General features: G+C 40.3%; 1 protein-coding gene across 1 annotated transcript in view; it reads right to left on the reverse strand.

The window, feature by feature from the left end:
• Window positions 1-328: 328 nt before the first annotated feature.
• Window positions 329-13,924, reverse strand: part of FAM114A1 (family with sequence similarity 114 member A1) — a 151,149-nt gene continuing 137,553 nt past the window's right edge. Inside the window, exons 13-14 of the mRNA XM_069202098.1 lie at window positions 10,670-10,723; window positions 329-1,114 (exon numbers count right to left, since the gene is read on the reverse strand). Of these exons, the coding sequence (XP_069058199.1) occupies window positions 1,013-1,114; window positions 10,670-10,723 (156 nt within the window). The 3' untranslated portion in view covers window positions 329-1,012. The remainder of the gene's footprint in view (window positions 1,115-10,669; window positions 10,724-13,924) is intronic.

Raw genomic sequence — 13,924 nt, forward strand, 5'->3', positions numbered from 1 at the left:
CCAAAATAAAAAAAATAAAAAAACTGAAAATCTCGAATGTTAAATCTTTTTAAAAAGAAATCAATGGAAAATAAAGTATATTTTCTAAATTGTCACCTTTTGCTAAACAGGGATGGGGTGCTTTCTGCTTATACACATACATTTAAGGGTTATACAAGGTCAACAATGGATGAACATGGGCACCTCCCTTTACAGTATATTTACGGACATTGGTTTTAAGGTATGGACAATATTTGGTTATGTTCTGTATTTGTTTATATTGCATAGTGTTTAATCTACAATGTTTCGTCAGAAAACATTTAATTTCTTTTCTGTTGCTTTCAATTTTGATTTAGTTATTGGTGATTGGTTTATTATATTTTTTCATGTATACGTTGTTGAATGTTTAATGTGATTTCACAACATAATCCCTCTTATTAAGAATGCAAAATCACACTATCTAATAAGACCTCCGTAGATATTACACATACCAGGATGATCAGTTGAAGTATATATTAAGAAAATTCATGTAACATAAATTACTGATGTGGCTCCTACACTGTCATATATTTAGAAAAAATCAACATTGAATTATGAACTATTAAAATGGCTGCTACCTGAAAATGAAATCTCTTTTCTAATCTGCCTTATATGTGACCTGGGTGAACAAGAGGGAGCAACTGTGGAGACCAGTTTTCCCTAAATTGTAATGATGCAAAAGTGAAGGCCCTTTATTGATTGTATGCAAATATTTTGGTTTGTAAAGGACTGTTCTGAGCTTGGAACTCATTTTCCTTCCAGCCATTTGTGTCTATCCTACTCACAGAAAAATGTACTACCATATATAAAAATATTTTGCTAATTGTAATAAAAGCAATGTCAATAATAATGTTTTATCTCAATATGTGCAAACCCACACCTTGCTTCTTCAAGATGCTTGTTGACAACATTTTGGACATCTCCTAAAGCTGTTTGGTGCATAAGGGATCCCAAGTTATATCTTCTTCCTCAAAGTGCATTTGTCCATTTTATGTCATTGATGCATAACGGAGCCTCTGGTCTGGATATGTGAAATCTGCATAATTGGGAGCAGGAGCTGGAAAGCATCTTGTATGTAGGTAGTGCTGTTAGAGCCCTGTGGGAAGCAGAAGACCGTGCAATTACATTTAATGTAAATTAAAAAGGCTTTAATTGCTGTGTACAGAATGTATATAATACATATAAAGCTCTGTATGCACCGGGAGAGATGAGTTTTTGTAATCATACACAATAAAAGATTCATACTTAGGTATACAGTTTTATAATTTGTAGGTAGGTAAATAGTTGTATTATATGATTTAGACTGAATATCAATCCAATTAGATAAAACAACTTATAAAATCACGAGTATTAAAAGAAAAAAACATTAGTGTTAAATATCATTTAAGGCTATATCAATTCATTAATACATTTCGCAGTTGTTCAATAACCACGTGGTTCAGCCGGCTTGGTCAAACTAATTCTTTAAACTCATGGCAATAAATGAAAGCGGTTTAGTTGTGCAGACAATTATCTTGTTTGTTACACTGGAAAAACATAGCAACAGACCATTTTAATTACTTTTACACCAGATTCGCGAAAGAGTGGTTTTAAATACTTATGCCTCAGATCCTGAAAAAATGGACACATGCATAAAATGCGGCCTACTCTTTCAAGCGATATGTTCAGGGGTGACACTTCATTTTTTATCTACAGTGTTTGACCAGGAACCTTCAGTTTCTAAGAGCAGAATATGAAGCAGTCTAAATATTAAAAATGCTCTTGTTATCCAAGATCTTAGGTGTAGTCTAACTAGGTTTGCTTTCTATTTGTGTATGAGTTAATAATTATATTTTGAGTTCTTATATTTAGTAAGAATTTCCTTTTCAGTGTTGTAAGATACAGATATCATATTTGTTTTGAATATAAGCTTCCTAGCTGGCTTTGAAAGTGATGTCAATATCTTCCTAGCTGGCTTTGAAAGTGATGCTAAAATTGGAGCAGTTTACTATTTTGTAGTAAGATATTTAGCTAGGTTTCTGTGAACACATTCTAGAGTGTTTATTTAAGTCTTTGTTGATTAAACCCTTCACAATTGTCAGAGGTGCACTGTAGCAATCACATAAATAAGTGATTAAGTCACTATAATTTAAAACTGCTAAGTGGTCAAGACCCAATTATGGTCTGATTCAGTAGTGAGGTGTTTATTTTCTTAGACTGAAGGTTTTCCTAACAACTTTGACAATGGTTGTATTTAAACCCTTGATCTTTTGAAAACTATCAGTCCATGTAAATGTTCAGGACAACGTTTAATGGTCAGTACAGTAAGTATGGATAAACAAAATCTATTATGTATTTTTATAATTTGCATGTACTTGTTTTGGCCTCAGCAGTGGGGCAATTCATCAAAATTCATTCAACTCTCTATACCACAGTGCAGCAATTTTATTAAACATCTTACTATGTATTTTTAAATATAACCAAGGACTACAAAGAGCCCTGCAACACCAAACAAAAACCTAGTGGTTCTTAGCACACAAATATAAATGTCTTATTATTTTTTTAGCTGCCTTATACCACACATGTTGTCCAGTAGCTGTTCCTGAACTGGAAATATGTTTAAGTAAGGACCCAATTAATCACTTCCTAACATTCCATGGGAAAAGCAGGTCATAGACGATAAGTCTCTGTTGTCAAGCTAGGGATTTAAGAAGGGCGCTGGATGTGCTACTCACTGGGACCACCCCCTTTATACAGGCTCAATGAGCAGCAAAACCCTATTTGAAGAAGATTGTTTGAAAGGTTCTTTTAAACACTTGAAGTCAGGAGGGTTGCTTCTTTAGATCTCAACTTTAGGCATGTCAGAGTTGAGGTCCTAGTACTCTGTATTCTGCCACCAAGCATTTTCCAATTGAATCTGGCTGCAAGATCAGATTTTCATGGCCTGACTTCACGTTGTCAAAAGCTAATTCGTGGGAGTTCATTTTATGTAGGTATTGTTGGTCCTATAATTCAAACCTCGAATTTTGGGACCTCTACTTTAATTGTTTTAAACAGAGATCCTAGAAGTTCTGATTTTATTCTCTCCGATACTGGGAGCCTTTTGATTGTTTTCAGCTACAGGTGATGTGGGATGATTACATGTGGTTTATCAGAGCTCAACCATTTAGTTTTGCATTCTCTGCAACTTCTACATTTTCTGGAGCCCAGTTGTTCATTAAAAAAAATATATTTTTTTATTGTTTTTTAAATATAAACAACATTAGCATGCAACAACTTACAGCAAGGGGCGATAATGCCGAACAGGAAAGAAATCCTGCTCATGTCCGAGTGTTTAGCAAACAACATCGACATAAGGCACATAGGGTCATTGTTATACATTGGACCTAAAGAGCTGTGTATCGTCACAGTTGTGTAACTGGAGACGAACAGAGGTTGTGGCCAGAGGCGAGCAGGTGGGCTTGGTGATGATAGCAGAGTGTAAAAAGCAAGGCAGGCGTAGTGGCAGAAGCAGGCAGACTGGTGAGCCCACATGTTCCTGGTGTTGCAGTAATCCAACAGTGATAACTCCAGAGCTCTCAATCGGTCAATGGGATTTCTCATCTACAGGAGGGGAAGGATTATTCTCATCAATCTAAGTAACAAGTATTTCAGTCATCAAACTGTTGGGTGTCAGCCACTTTCCTTCTTCCAGTGTATATGTACTTCAAGAAGCTCATGATGTTTTGCTGCTGATCCATGTTGCCGCCCAGTTGGATGTGGGGTTCAGTATTGCTTTTGCACATTAGACTGTGAAATGCTGCAAGTGATGAACTATGACATGTCAGATACTAGTATGCAAAGCATAGTATCGGATGAGGTCACTACACCACAGTAGTGTCATACCAATGATTCCAGCTCATTTAGCCAGCAGCTCCTATAGAAGCTCATCAGTCATTGTTGTAACCTGTGGAAAGGTCTAGTGTTATCAGGATTTCTAGTTGTGGAACAAGAAGAGCATGCCTCCCCTGATATCAGTGGGAGTAGCTTCTGTGCCTAAGGGCCTGATTATGACCCTGGTGGTCTTCTGACCAAGGGGCGTGGTGGCAGTCTGACCACTGTCAAAGCGGTGGTTTGACCACCACATTATGACTGTTCCCGTCGTGCCGAGGTTGGACCACCAGCACAGCCAATTTTCTTCCAGAAGAGGAACTGCTGGTCCGGCGGGCCTAATCTGCCAGGGCAGCGCTGATTGCGACCCCACTCTCTGCCAGTGTTTACATGGCAGTAGCACCACCATGTAAAGGCTGGCAGAGATGGGGTGTGGGGTGCCCCGGGGGCCCTGCACTGCCCATGCAGCTGGCATGGGCAGTGCCGGGGCCCCCCTGGCCAGCCCCGTTGCGATGTTCACTGTCTGCTTAGCACACAGTGTATATCGCGACGGGTGCTGGTGCACACTATGCACTACAGCATTGCTGCCGGCTCTATTATGAGCTGGCGTCAATGTTGTAGGCAGTTCCCCGCTGGGCCAGCGACGGAAACACCGCAGGACCCCTAAAATGCTGCATTGGCGGCAACCTGACCATTGGGACTTCAGCAGACAGTGTAAACCGTCCACCGAAGTCATAATGACCCCTAAGTGCCCATCCTTTACAATTAATTTTGCTTCCCTGAAGTCCTGGAGTTGGTAAGGGAACACACTCTCCATAAACTTACTCAGTTAGTAGATTTTAAATATGCTGCTAATTTGACAAATTTGGACAGTTCATTGCTGTTTTTAACAATGGTTTGACAAAATATTGATTTAATTCTCTTTCGGCTATGCCTTGTTGTAAGGTACTAGTGATGGTGCTTGTTTCATTTGGAGCTAGTTAGCCAATGATTTTATTATGCAGTGTGAAGTGTGGTTAGAAGATTAGAGTCTTTGATATGTCTCATTGTTTTCTGAACTTGTTTGATATTCAGATTTGTCAAGGTTGCTACGAATGCCTGGAAGGTGATATTTGGAAGAAAAGGAGATTACTGGGTTGCATCAGATTTTGAACACAGTCCTCTGAATCTTGTCTTTAAGGAAGTATAGCATGTTTATCAAAAGCTGAGTGGATGTGGAAGGGGGATTCTTCATTGCCTCTGGGTACTGACTTTATTTGATGATTTTAAACAACTCCATTATTTGGTTGCTAAACTGAGTCTTTTGTCCATCTGAATTGTCATGTGAAAAAACCCATGTGGGCTGTGAACCGTGTCTATAGCATCCTAGCATCCTGATGCTTTCTGGACATTTGCTCCAGCCTCATTCTATTCTTTTCATTTCAGCTAGGTTTGTTCCCAACCACTTCTTGATTGTCTTGTTGGCTGGCTTTGGTATCTTTAAGCAAAGAGTGGCCAACATATCAAATAATCTGGTATTGTGATGTAGATAGAGAGGGTATTAAGCTGTGTACGTGCCTGGGGCAGAGTGAGAGGGTAACAACTGAGTCTGGCTTCTATCTGACCAGACGTATGCTCTGTCAGATTGTGAGACCTAGGAAAACATGTAAATGTCTGGGTTAGCTGATAAGTCCTTGGCTTGGCTTGTGCCTGCTCTGACATTGTGAGAGATGGGTGTAGTGCCTCTAGCATTGCTATTACACACCTTTTTAGTTTCCTTTGTGCTGGGAAATGTGGTGTTGGACAAGATTGGGATTACAAAATTGTCTGATGCAGTATTTTGTGTTTCTGTCTAGCCTTGTTTGAGATAATATTGGGAGTTAATGTATATACGAGGAGCTGTGATCCAGTTGAGTTATTTGAGACAGAGTTCAACTGTATCTCAAGAAGAGTATAAACCCCTATTTATTCTGACTGAATTGGTTGAAAACAATGGTGCATGGATATGATGTTGTTGTTGGTTTATCTGATGGGGAGAGTGGCCTATCTGTAGCTGAGATGGGACTAGCAACTGTATCAGAGATGTGTGATCCCCGATTCATTAAATGCTGCAAAGAATCCTTTGGTGGTTTCGTTGTTTAAAGACCAATGGTGGAAGAAGGATCTGAAGATTTCATAGGGTCACTTAACAGTTTTCCTTTCTGGCGACTGTTAAAAGCTGTCAATGTGCAGTTCCCTCTTATCCTGTCCACTTTACAAGAATATTATATCTTAATACATTTATAATAAGGTAGAAGGGATATCTGGCATACTTGTGATGAGTACCTGTCTGCCAGACTGTAAATCGGACCACTTCTTGCTTTCATGAGGTCATCCCAGTTCAGTTTATTGTGTATCAAGAAAGAATATTGATGGGCTGATTTAAGAGATGCACCATTATAGTCCACAGCACAAAAAGTAGAACATTGACCTTGCTTTGACTAATTTCTAAATGCTTCAGTGAATGATAGACAGCATAATGAAGGTCCTTTGGAGTCAGATCACAATATGGCCTTACAGTATTTGCATCACCATAGAGAGAGGCAGCAATGTATTCACTGATGAGTTCTGGGTGAAAATATTCCCTTTTAGCTATTTTAGAATGATATCTTTATAGCCTCTGGGTAGTTATACTTAGGACCACTTTTCCATAGGAAAATAATATTATAATTCGGACATTGGTCAATGGATCTTCATGAAACTTTCCCCAAAAAAGTTAATCCACCTCAGCTCCTTCTTGGAAAGTTTTGGGGTGATCCGTCAAGTAGGGACTAAGAAAAAGAAAACATCCTAAAATGCATTTTCCCATAAAAAATTTCCACAGGACAAATTTGACACAGCTCAACCAAATTACACCACAATTGCCAGAAAGCTAGATCTTCTTCAGAAGCAAGCTTTTTGCAATTTTGAGTAAATCTGTTCAGTAGTTTTTGAGAATTGAGGTGCAAGTATAATTGTATATATGCCACGCTGCAGAAGATCTACAGATCTAGCAGATCAAAAGATTTAGGCCCTCATTACGACCTTAGCGGGCGGCTTCGAAATTACACCACAATTGCCAGAACGCTAGATCTTCTTCAGAAGCAAGCTTTTTGCGATTTTGAGTAAATCTGTTCAGTAGTTTTTGAGAATTGAGGTGCAAGTATAATTGTATATATGCCATGCTGCAGAAGATCTGCAGATCTAGTAGATCAAAAGATTTAGGCCCTCAGTACGACCTTAGCGGGCGGCTTCGAAATTACACCACAATTGCCAGAACGCTAGATCTTCTTCAGAAGCAAGCTTTTTGCGATTTTGAGTAAATCTGTTCAGTAGTTTTCGAGAATTGAGGTGCAAGTATAATTGTATATATGCCATGCTGCAGAAGATCTGCAGATCTAGTAGATCAAAAGATTTAGGCCCTCATTACGACCTTGGCGGGCGGCTGAAGCCGCCCACCAAGGTCTGACCGCCGGGCGGCCACCAATGCAGCCGCACTCCCGCCACGGCCATCAGAAGATCCCCGCTGGGCCAGCCGGCGGAAACCTGGTTTCCGCCCACCGGGGATCTCGGCCACAACACAGGAGCCGGCTCCAAATGGAGCCAGCAGTGTTGCGGCCATGCGACGGGTGCTGTTGCACCCATCGCGCTTTTCACTGTCTGCATAGCAGACAGTGAAAAGCTGCACGGGCCGTGGCAGGGGCCTGCGACTCCCTGTACCGCCAGTCTTTTCCTGGTTAGGGGGACTCATAATCCTCGTAAGCAGCGCTGCCCTGGCGGATTAAAACCGCCGGGACCACTGTGGGGGGAAACCACTGGTCCCGGCAAGGTCGTAATCCCCCTGGAAGCACCGCCAGTCTGTTGGTGGTGCTTCCTCCAGAATATTAAGAAAAAAGTCTGCTCCCGTTAGCACCCAATATGGATGCTAGTGGGGAGCTGGCAGGGGCCACAGGGGCTTTACAGTTTCCATCCACAGCCTCTAACTTGTAAAAATTAACAACAAGTGTGGGTGCCCCAGTTGGTCACTGGGGCACCCCAAAACAATATTAAAAAAAGCCAAAAGAAAGAATAATAAAATGAGTGGCTGGAGACACTCATTTAATATTCACTGCTCCTGCATGGAGTGCCCGATAATGCCCTAGGGCTTTATGAAATTAAATGTTGTCTTCCTGATGGTGCCCCTAGAAGAGGTAGGGACACCACCAACAATTTTGTAAGATTGTGGGAGGCTGCAAGCAGAGCAACACCTCCCAGAAACATTAGAAAAGCACAGCATGGGCCCCATTACCAGTGTGGCGTTTTCAGCTGTTGCGGTGATCCAACCACCACATTAAAACACAGGTGGTCAGACTGCCAGGGAACCACCAGCACCGCCAGGATCCATGATCCCGGCGGCCTGGCAGAGATCGTAATCTGGCTGCCCTGGGGATTACAACCTACTTCTCAACCAGCCTTTTTATGGCGGTAACACCGCCATGAAAAGGCTGGTGGAGGACAGGTGCAGGGGGCCACAGGGGGCCCCTGCACTGTCACAATGTTCACTGTCTGCTTTGCAGACAGTGAACATTGCGAGGGTGCTGGTGCACCCTGGGGGCTACAGCACTGATGCTGGCTCGAGCCAGAGACAATGCTGTAGCCTGTTTCCCACTATGCCGGCGGGCAGAAACTGAGGTTTCCACCCACAAGCTAGCAGGAAACTCTTAGTAACTCCGGCGAAGTGGTTGCCATGAAGGCGGCGGCCACCCTGTCAGGAGTTTGGCAAACGGGCTTTCCCATCTGCCAAACTCTTAATTAGGTCCTAAGTCTCCTGGCTTGTTGTATCTATGACCCCAGGAAAGCTTACCATACTTTTTGAAGTACTCTGAACTGGAGCTGTATGCTCTTCAGCTAGAGTGCAAGGCTCTGTGGTTGGTTTCATGGCTGCACTTCGTGGCCTGAATTTTTTTTAAAAAAGTTTCAGAGGTATACTTGATTTTTTTTTATTTTTAAAACCTGAAACAATCACTATTATTAAAAATTGCAATGTGTACATTTATTAAATATACACTTGTATTTTGCGCCTTTGACAAAGCCAATAGGTCTGTCTTCTTTAAAATGACACCTGTTACACTTTTCCATGACAGAGCCAGCCATGAGCAGCAGCGGGGAGTTGGGTGCCTGCAAGGGTTTGGAGCGGGGTGTGCGCAGGGCAGCCATAGGCCATGCCCCACACCCACCTGCACACCTCGCATGGTGATGGACATCTTACTTTACGTTACAAAAAACAGGCATTCATTGATATAAATAAAGGTTAAAATTATGTTATAGTTAGGAATCGTAATATGTTACTTTACAATTAAAAAGAATTAAAAATTCAATGATGAAACAAAGGTTAAAGGAATATTATGATGAGGTGAAAATGTCAGTTAAAACATACTATTTTAAGTGAACAAAACTACTGAAATTCACCAATTATGCTTATCTCAAGTAGCTATAACTGGTGTCTTAAAGTAATTATAGCTTGTGCCCTCGCCATGCACTGCTATTATATCACTTATGACATGTTTTTCACATCATTTATAACATCACTGCAACAAATTGTGCATGGTGGGGCGTGAGTTATAATTACTTTAGGGCATGAGTTACAGTTACTTGAGATGCCAATAGATGGTGAATTTCAGTTGTTTTATTTGTTTAAAATTGTATGTTTTAGCTGCCATTTGCACCTAACTATAACGTTCTTTTAACCTTTGTTTTTTTTATTGAACTTATATAATAACAAAAATAATTTATTCAAGAATACATTACTTTTTGACCTCAAGTGTAAACGACAGGCTCCCAGCAAACACATCTTATTTAGAAACTGTGCCTCTTATCCAGGCATCACTATATAGTGCAAAAAATAAACCAGGTCAAGAAGACACCCAATTGCCTCTATTACAAGTGCTTACATATTGCCGGTGGGGGGAATAATGGGATTTACAAGCCCCATTGCAATTATAAGGTGCAAGGGAACACTGCAGAACCACTGTTTTTCATGCACATATTTCAAAAGCTAAAATCTCTAGGCGAAATAGTGAATGTGAAATCCGAAACTGACATCAGAGATGGGATCCCAACTACTGATCACCAAAGTAGTTCCTCTTTTCTTAGGGGCCTTTCAAGGTGCAACATGTAATACTGAGTAACACTACCTCCCCAACTTACTGGTGTCTCCCGCATCAGTATCTCTGGGCATATTTACCAAGTACTACACTAGGGTAATGGGATCCGGCGAGTCAGGGAACGAGCATCCTCTTGATTAGTTATCTGGAATAGTTATCAGCCCTATTTGCTAGACTCAGTTGAGAAACTGATGCACAAACAGCACAGTGACTGACTCATCTTCATCAAGAACATCTCTTCCAACACTATGAGTATCACTGGAATGTGTATTGTCAAACCTCTCTATTTAAATGGATTTCATTTGAACATTATTCCTATTCATCATCTACACCGGGCAAAGTATTGCTGTCAGTCAACAGGTGGTTCTGTTATATGACAGTTGACTTTTGAGGGTAGACCCACCACCTTTGATGAAAAAGGGAACATTGTCTTCCTTGGCACAGTCAATGAGTCACTTAAGTAGTGGTATTCACACAAAGCTAGTAATGCAAGATTATTTAAGCAGCACATGCATCGTTACTTATAAAGACAGCAGTATATTGACTGAGGTTGTAAATAACCTTTGTTGCTAAATTTATGGCACAGTCATTTTATTTAGTCTTGAGTCACAGAAACATTCTAATGTGGCTATAAAACTAGGAAAGAAAAGACACAAGTTTACCTCTTCCAAAACACTGTTCACCATTGGGCTGAGAACCTCTGCTTTCTTTTTACTCTGTTGGAATGAAGTGTTTATAGGTTAATGAGGTCTTAAATACCACATTTCCAATTGATTATCTATATTTTAAATATACATTTTCATCAATCTATATCAATGAATATTTTAAATGGCAATCCTGTCTAAACTGTGCTTGTTGGCTTTGAAAAGCATGTTAACGGTATTCAGGCAGAAGTACACTAGAATAACATAGCTCTGGGACATCTAAATAGATGCATTCAGGGTGTTCTGATGGCGTTCTGATGGTCATTTGACTTGTCAAGCGAGGGACAACAAGTCAAACCCTTGCTTGGAGATGGATGCCTCTGAGTGTGCCTAGGAGAACATCCATTCACCTGAATGCCTCACACCTTTCATCAAACTTCATTTCTAGGTTTCTAAAGTTCTTTAAAAAGGATTATATTGAGAAGATGACATACAAGAGTAAAAGAAAGCAGTGCAAGAAGTGGGTCACAAACAAAATAAGACTCTACAAGTGACCTATATTGATGGAACTAGGCCTACAACCATGAAATGTCACGACTGACACCCATACTTAAACCATCTGTGCCAGCAAACAACTCACATCAACAAACCTGCATCAAACGATCTTCAGCACAGTCTAGTTTTCAGAAAAGCTCATAAGTAGGATTTGTAGGGCAGTCACAGAAAAAAGGTACACCTTCTGTTTACCAATGTTTTGTAACCACTGGGTGCATATTCATTCACATACACACAACTGTCCCTTGAACAAACTGGGCTACAGCCCATTCATAATCATTCATTTTTCTTGGAATCTGTGCTGAAAATGTAATTGAATGAAAAAGGTGATCATACACGTTGTGAGTGGCCGATTTTCTGAGCCAGCAGTTTTAAGAACGTAGATGACAATTATAGCATCTTATAGCCATATATGTGCTGACAATTTATACCATATGCTTATCTAAATATTTAACACTATTACAAAATATTCCTCTTTCCGCTCTCTTTGGAAGAGAAAGCTAAACAAAGTTGTCAACAATAGTGTAAAATCTACACATGTGGCCCAAGACCTACTTTAGATATAGACATATGGAAGGGGTTGAAACAAACAGACTGTAGGAGTTGCTTTGCAGTTGAAAATCAGTGAGAAAGAAGACCACATTTACATTTACAAGAAACATTCCCAGCTGCACACCTCATCTTAAAATGGGTAACTTAAAACAAGTACAAGTCACCCCCTTTAGTGAAATATTTTGACATGGAAACAGATGGTAAACAAGCATTGGCAAGGCCAATAACTCTGGCCTTGGTCAGCTGATGCGAGTGTTAAATCACTTTTATTTTTAGTAAGCATATGCCACAAACATTGAAAGGACTCAAAGGAAAGTACACACCCACTCAAATGTGGCCACAGTATGCTTGAAATAATAATTTTACAAATGTAAAACTTTACTTACGTGGCTGCTTTATTAGTGAAACTCTTTTTTTTTTTTAAACACAGCTTTTAGTCATGCCATGCATTTTATAATTATTATAAACAAGAATAAAGCACCACTTAACTCGATTCGCAGGGAGCTACAATGTTACAATAACAACAACATTATGAAGGAAACAGAAAATCAATCATCATGCAGGCAGTAAATAATAAAAAAGTAAAAACATACTTTTTGAACCAGCTTTGTCACTGAATAGAAGAAACTATTTTTCGGCGAACGATGTTCACAGGGTTTGTGTGCAATCACTCTAAATGACGAGAGCCAGCGGGTACAATGGGCTGAATCAGAAGGTAATTGACCAAAAGGGCCCTACTTATGTGCTTTGTGTGAATATTTTGGAAAATCAAGAGTGTGTTGTCACAAATGCCTGACTTAAAAACAACAAGAGGAATTCTTGAAATAATCTCTGTTAAGGACCACTGTTTTGACTCACTTTTCTACTCCAGACAGAGAGCTGCCTTTAGCAAATCATTCTTGGTCCTGCTCCATCCAATAGGGATAGTCCAGCCTGAACTGCCAAGGTAGGTCTTCTCCAGATAGGAACACGAGCAACCACAGATCAGTGTGGTACAGCTTAAGTTCTATAGCACAGTGAGCACTGGACCTGCTCCTGGGCAAACCCATCTCACTTATACCATCATAATAAAGACATATAATAGGTGACAGGGACAATCTCTATGTACTCTATGGGCAAATGTGTAATCAGTCTACCCGAATTTACAGACAAGGTTGTGGAAACCTGAAACCCTGTGACCAAGATGTCTGTTTGGGAAAGCCATCTCCCAGACAAAATCCCATTATGGTTGGGTAGTAGTATGTAGAAAGTGTTGAGATTTGAGAAATTCCAACGTGGAGACATGATAAGTCTATTCAGCACTAAGGATGTTTGGGGACAAGAGGGCTTGAAATATTTTGCCTGGCTGCAAAAAGATAACAATTCAGTAAATCTGAATTATTTTAGATACCTGTACCCCAGGTACACAATTGAGAAGTACAAGATTGGAAGAGTGATAGAGCTGTTCCAGAATGCACACTGTAGTGGGTTGGGAACTCGAGGAACCACTCACATGAAAAGTGATAGAAACTCAGAGATAAGTGGGAAAGGGATGTAGGTTAATTTGGCGACTTTGACTGGAAGAATGTTTTAATGCACCCTGAGAGGAAGCAATTGTACCTGGATTCACGTTGGTCCAGCTTAAAATCTTATATATGACATACATCAGGGTACACCTAAAACCATTTCCAATATCAAACCATTGTCTGTACCCACCTTCATACTATATGACGCTGTCCCAAGACCCAAACCTTCTGAGAGGGGGTGAAGAGTTTTTTGACCAGAGTTCTGGCAAAGAAGGAAGTCATGCCAGAAATATCAGCTTTTTATTGAGGAAGGAGAACAAGAACTAGTGAGACACAATAAAATGCTCACTATTCTCGGGTATTGGTGGCAAACAGGAATTATGATACTCTGATATACCAAGAATTGATATTTGGTGTATAAAAAAATATTAGTTTAAGACAGTGACGTGAGTGGTATTCTAAGTCAGGGGCTGTCCTGGAAAATTTGAAAAGGTATATGTTCCAAGGATGAGGAGTTTAGCTTTGGCGAGGATTGATGTTCCCCACTTCTACCCCTCTCCTTCTTGCCCCACGTTGAGGCTCATGGGAACATGTAGATTACATACTTTACGGTGCATACGTAAATCACTCAGTTGTGGCAATACTTTATGATTTTTATCGC

This window comes from Pleurodeles waltl, chromosome 1_2 (genome assembly GCF_031143425.1).
Source record: "Pleurodeles waltl isolate 20211129_DDA chromosome 1_2, aPleWal1.hap1.20221129, whole genome shotgun sequence".
In the NCBI taxonomy this organism is placed as follows: domain Eukaryota; kingdom Metazoa; phylum Chordata; class Amphibia; order Caudata; family Salamandridae; genus Pleurodeles; species Pleurodeles waltl.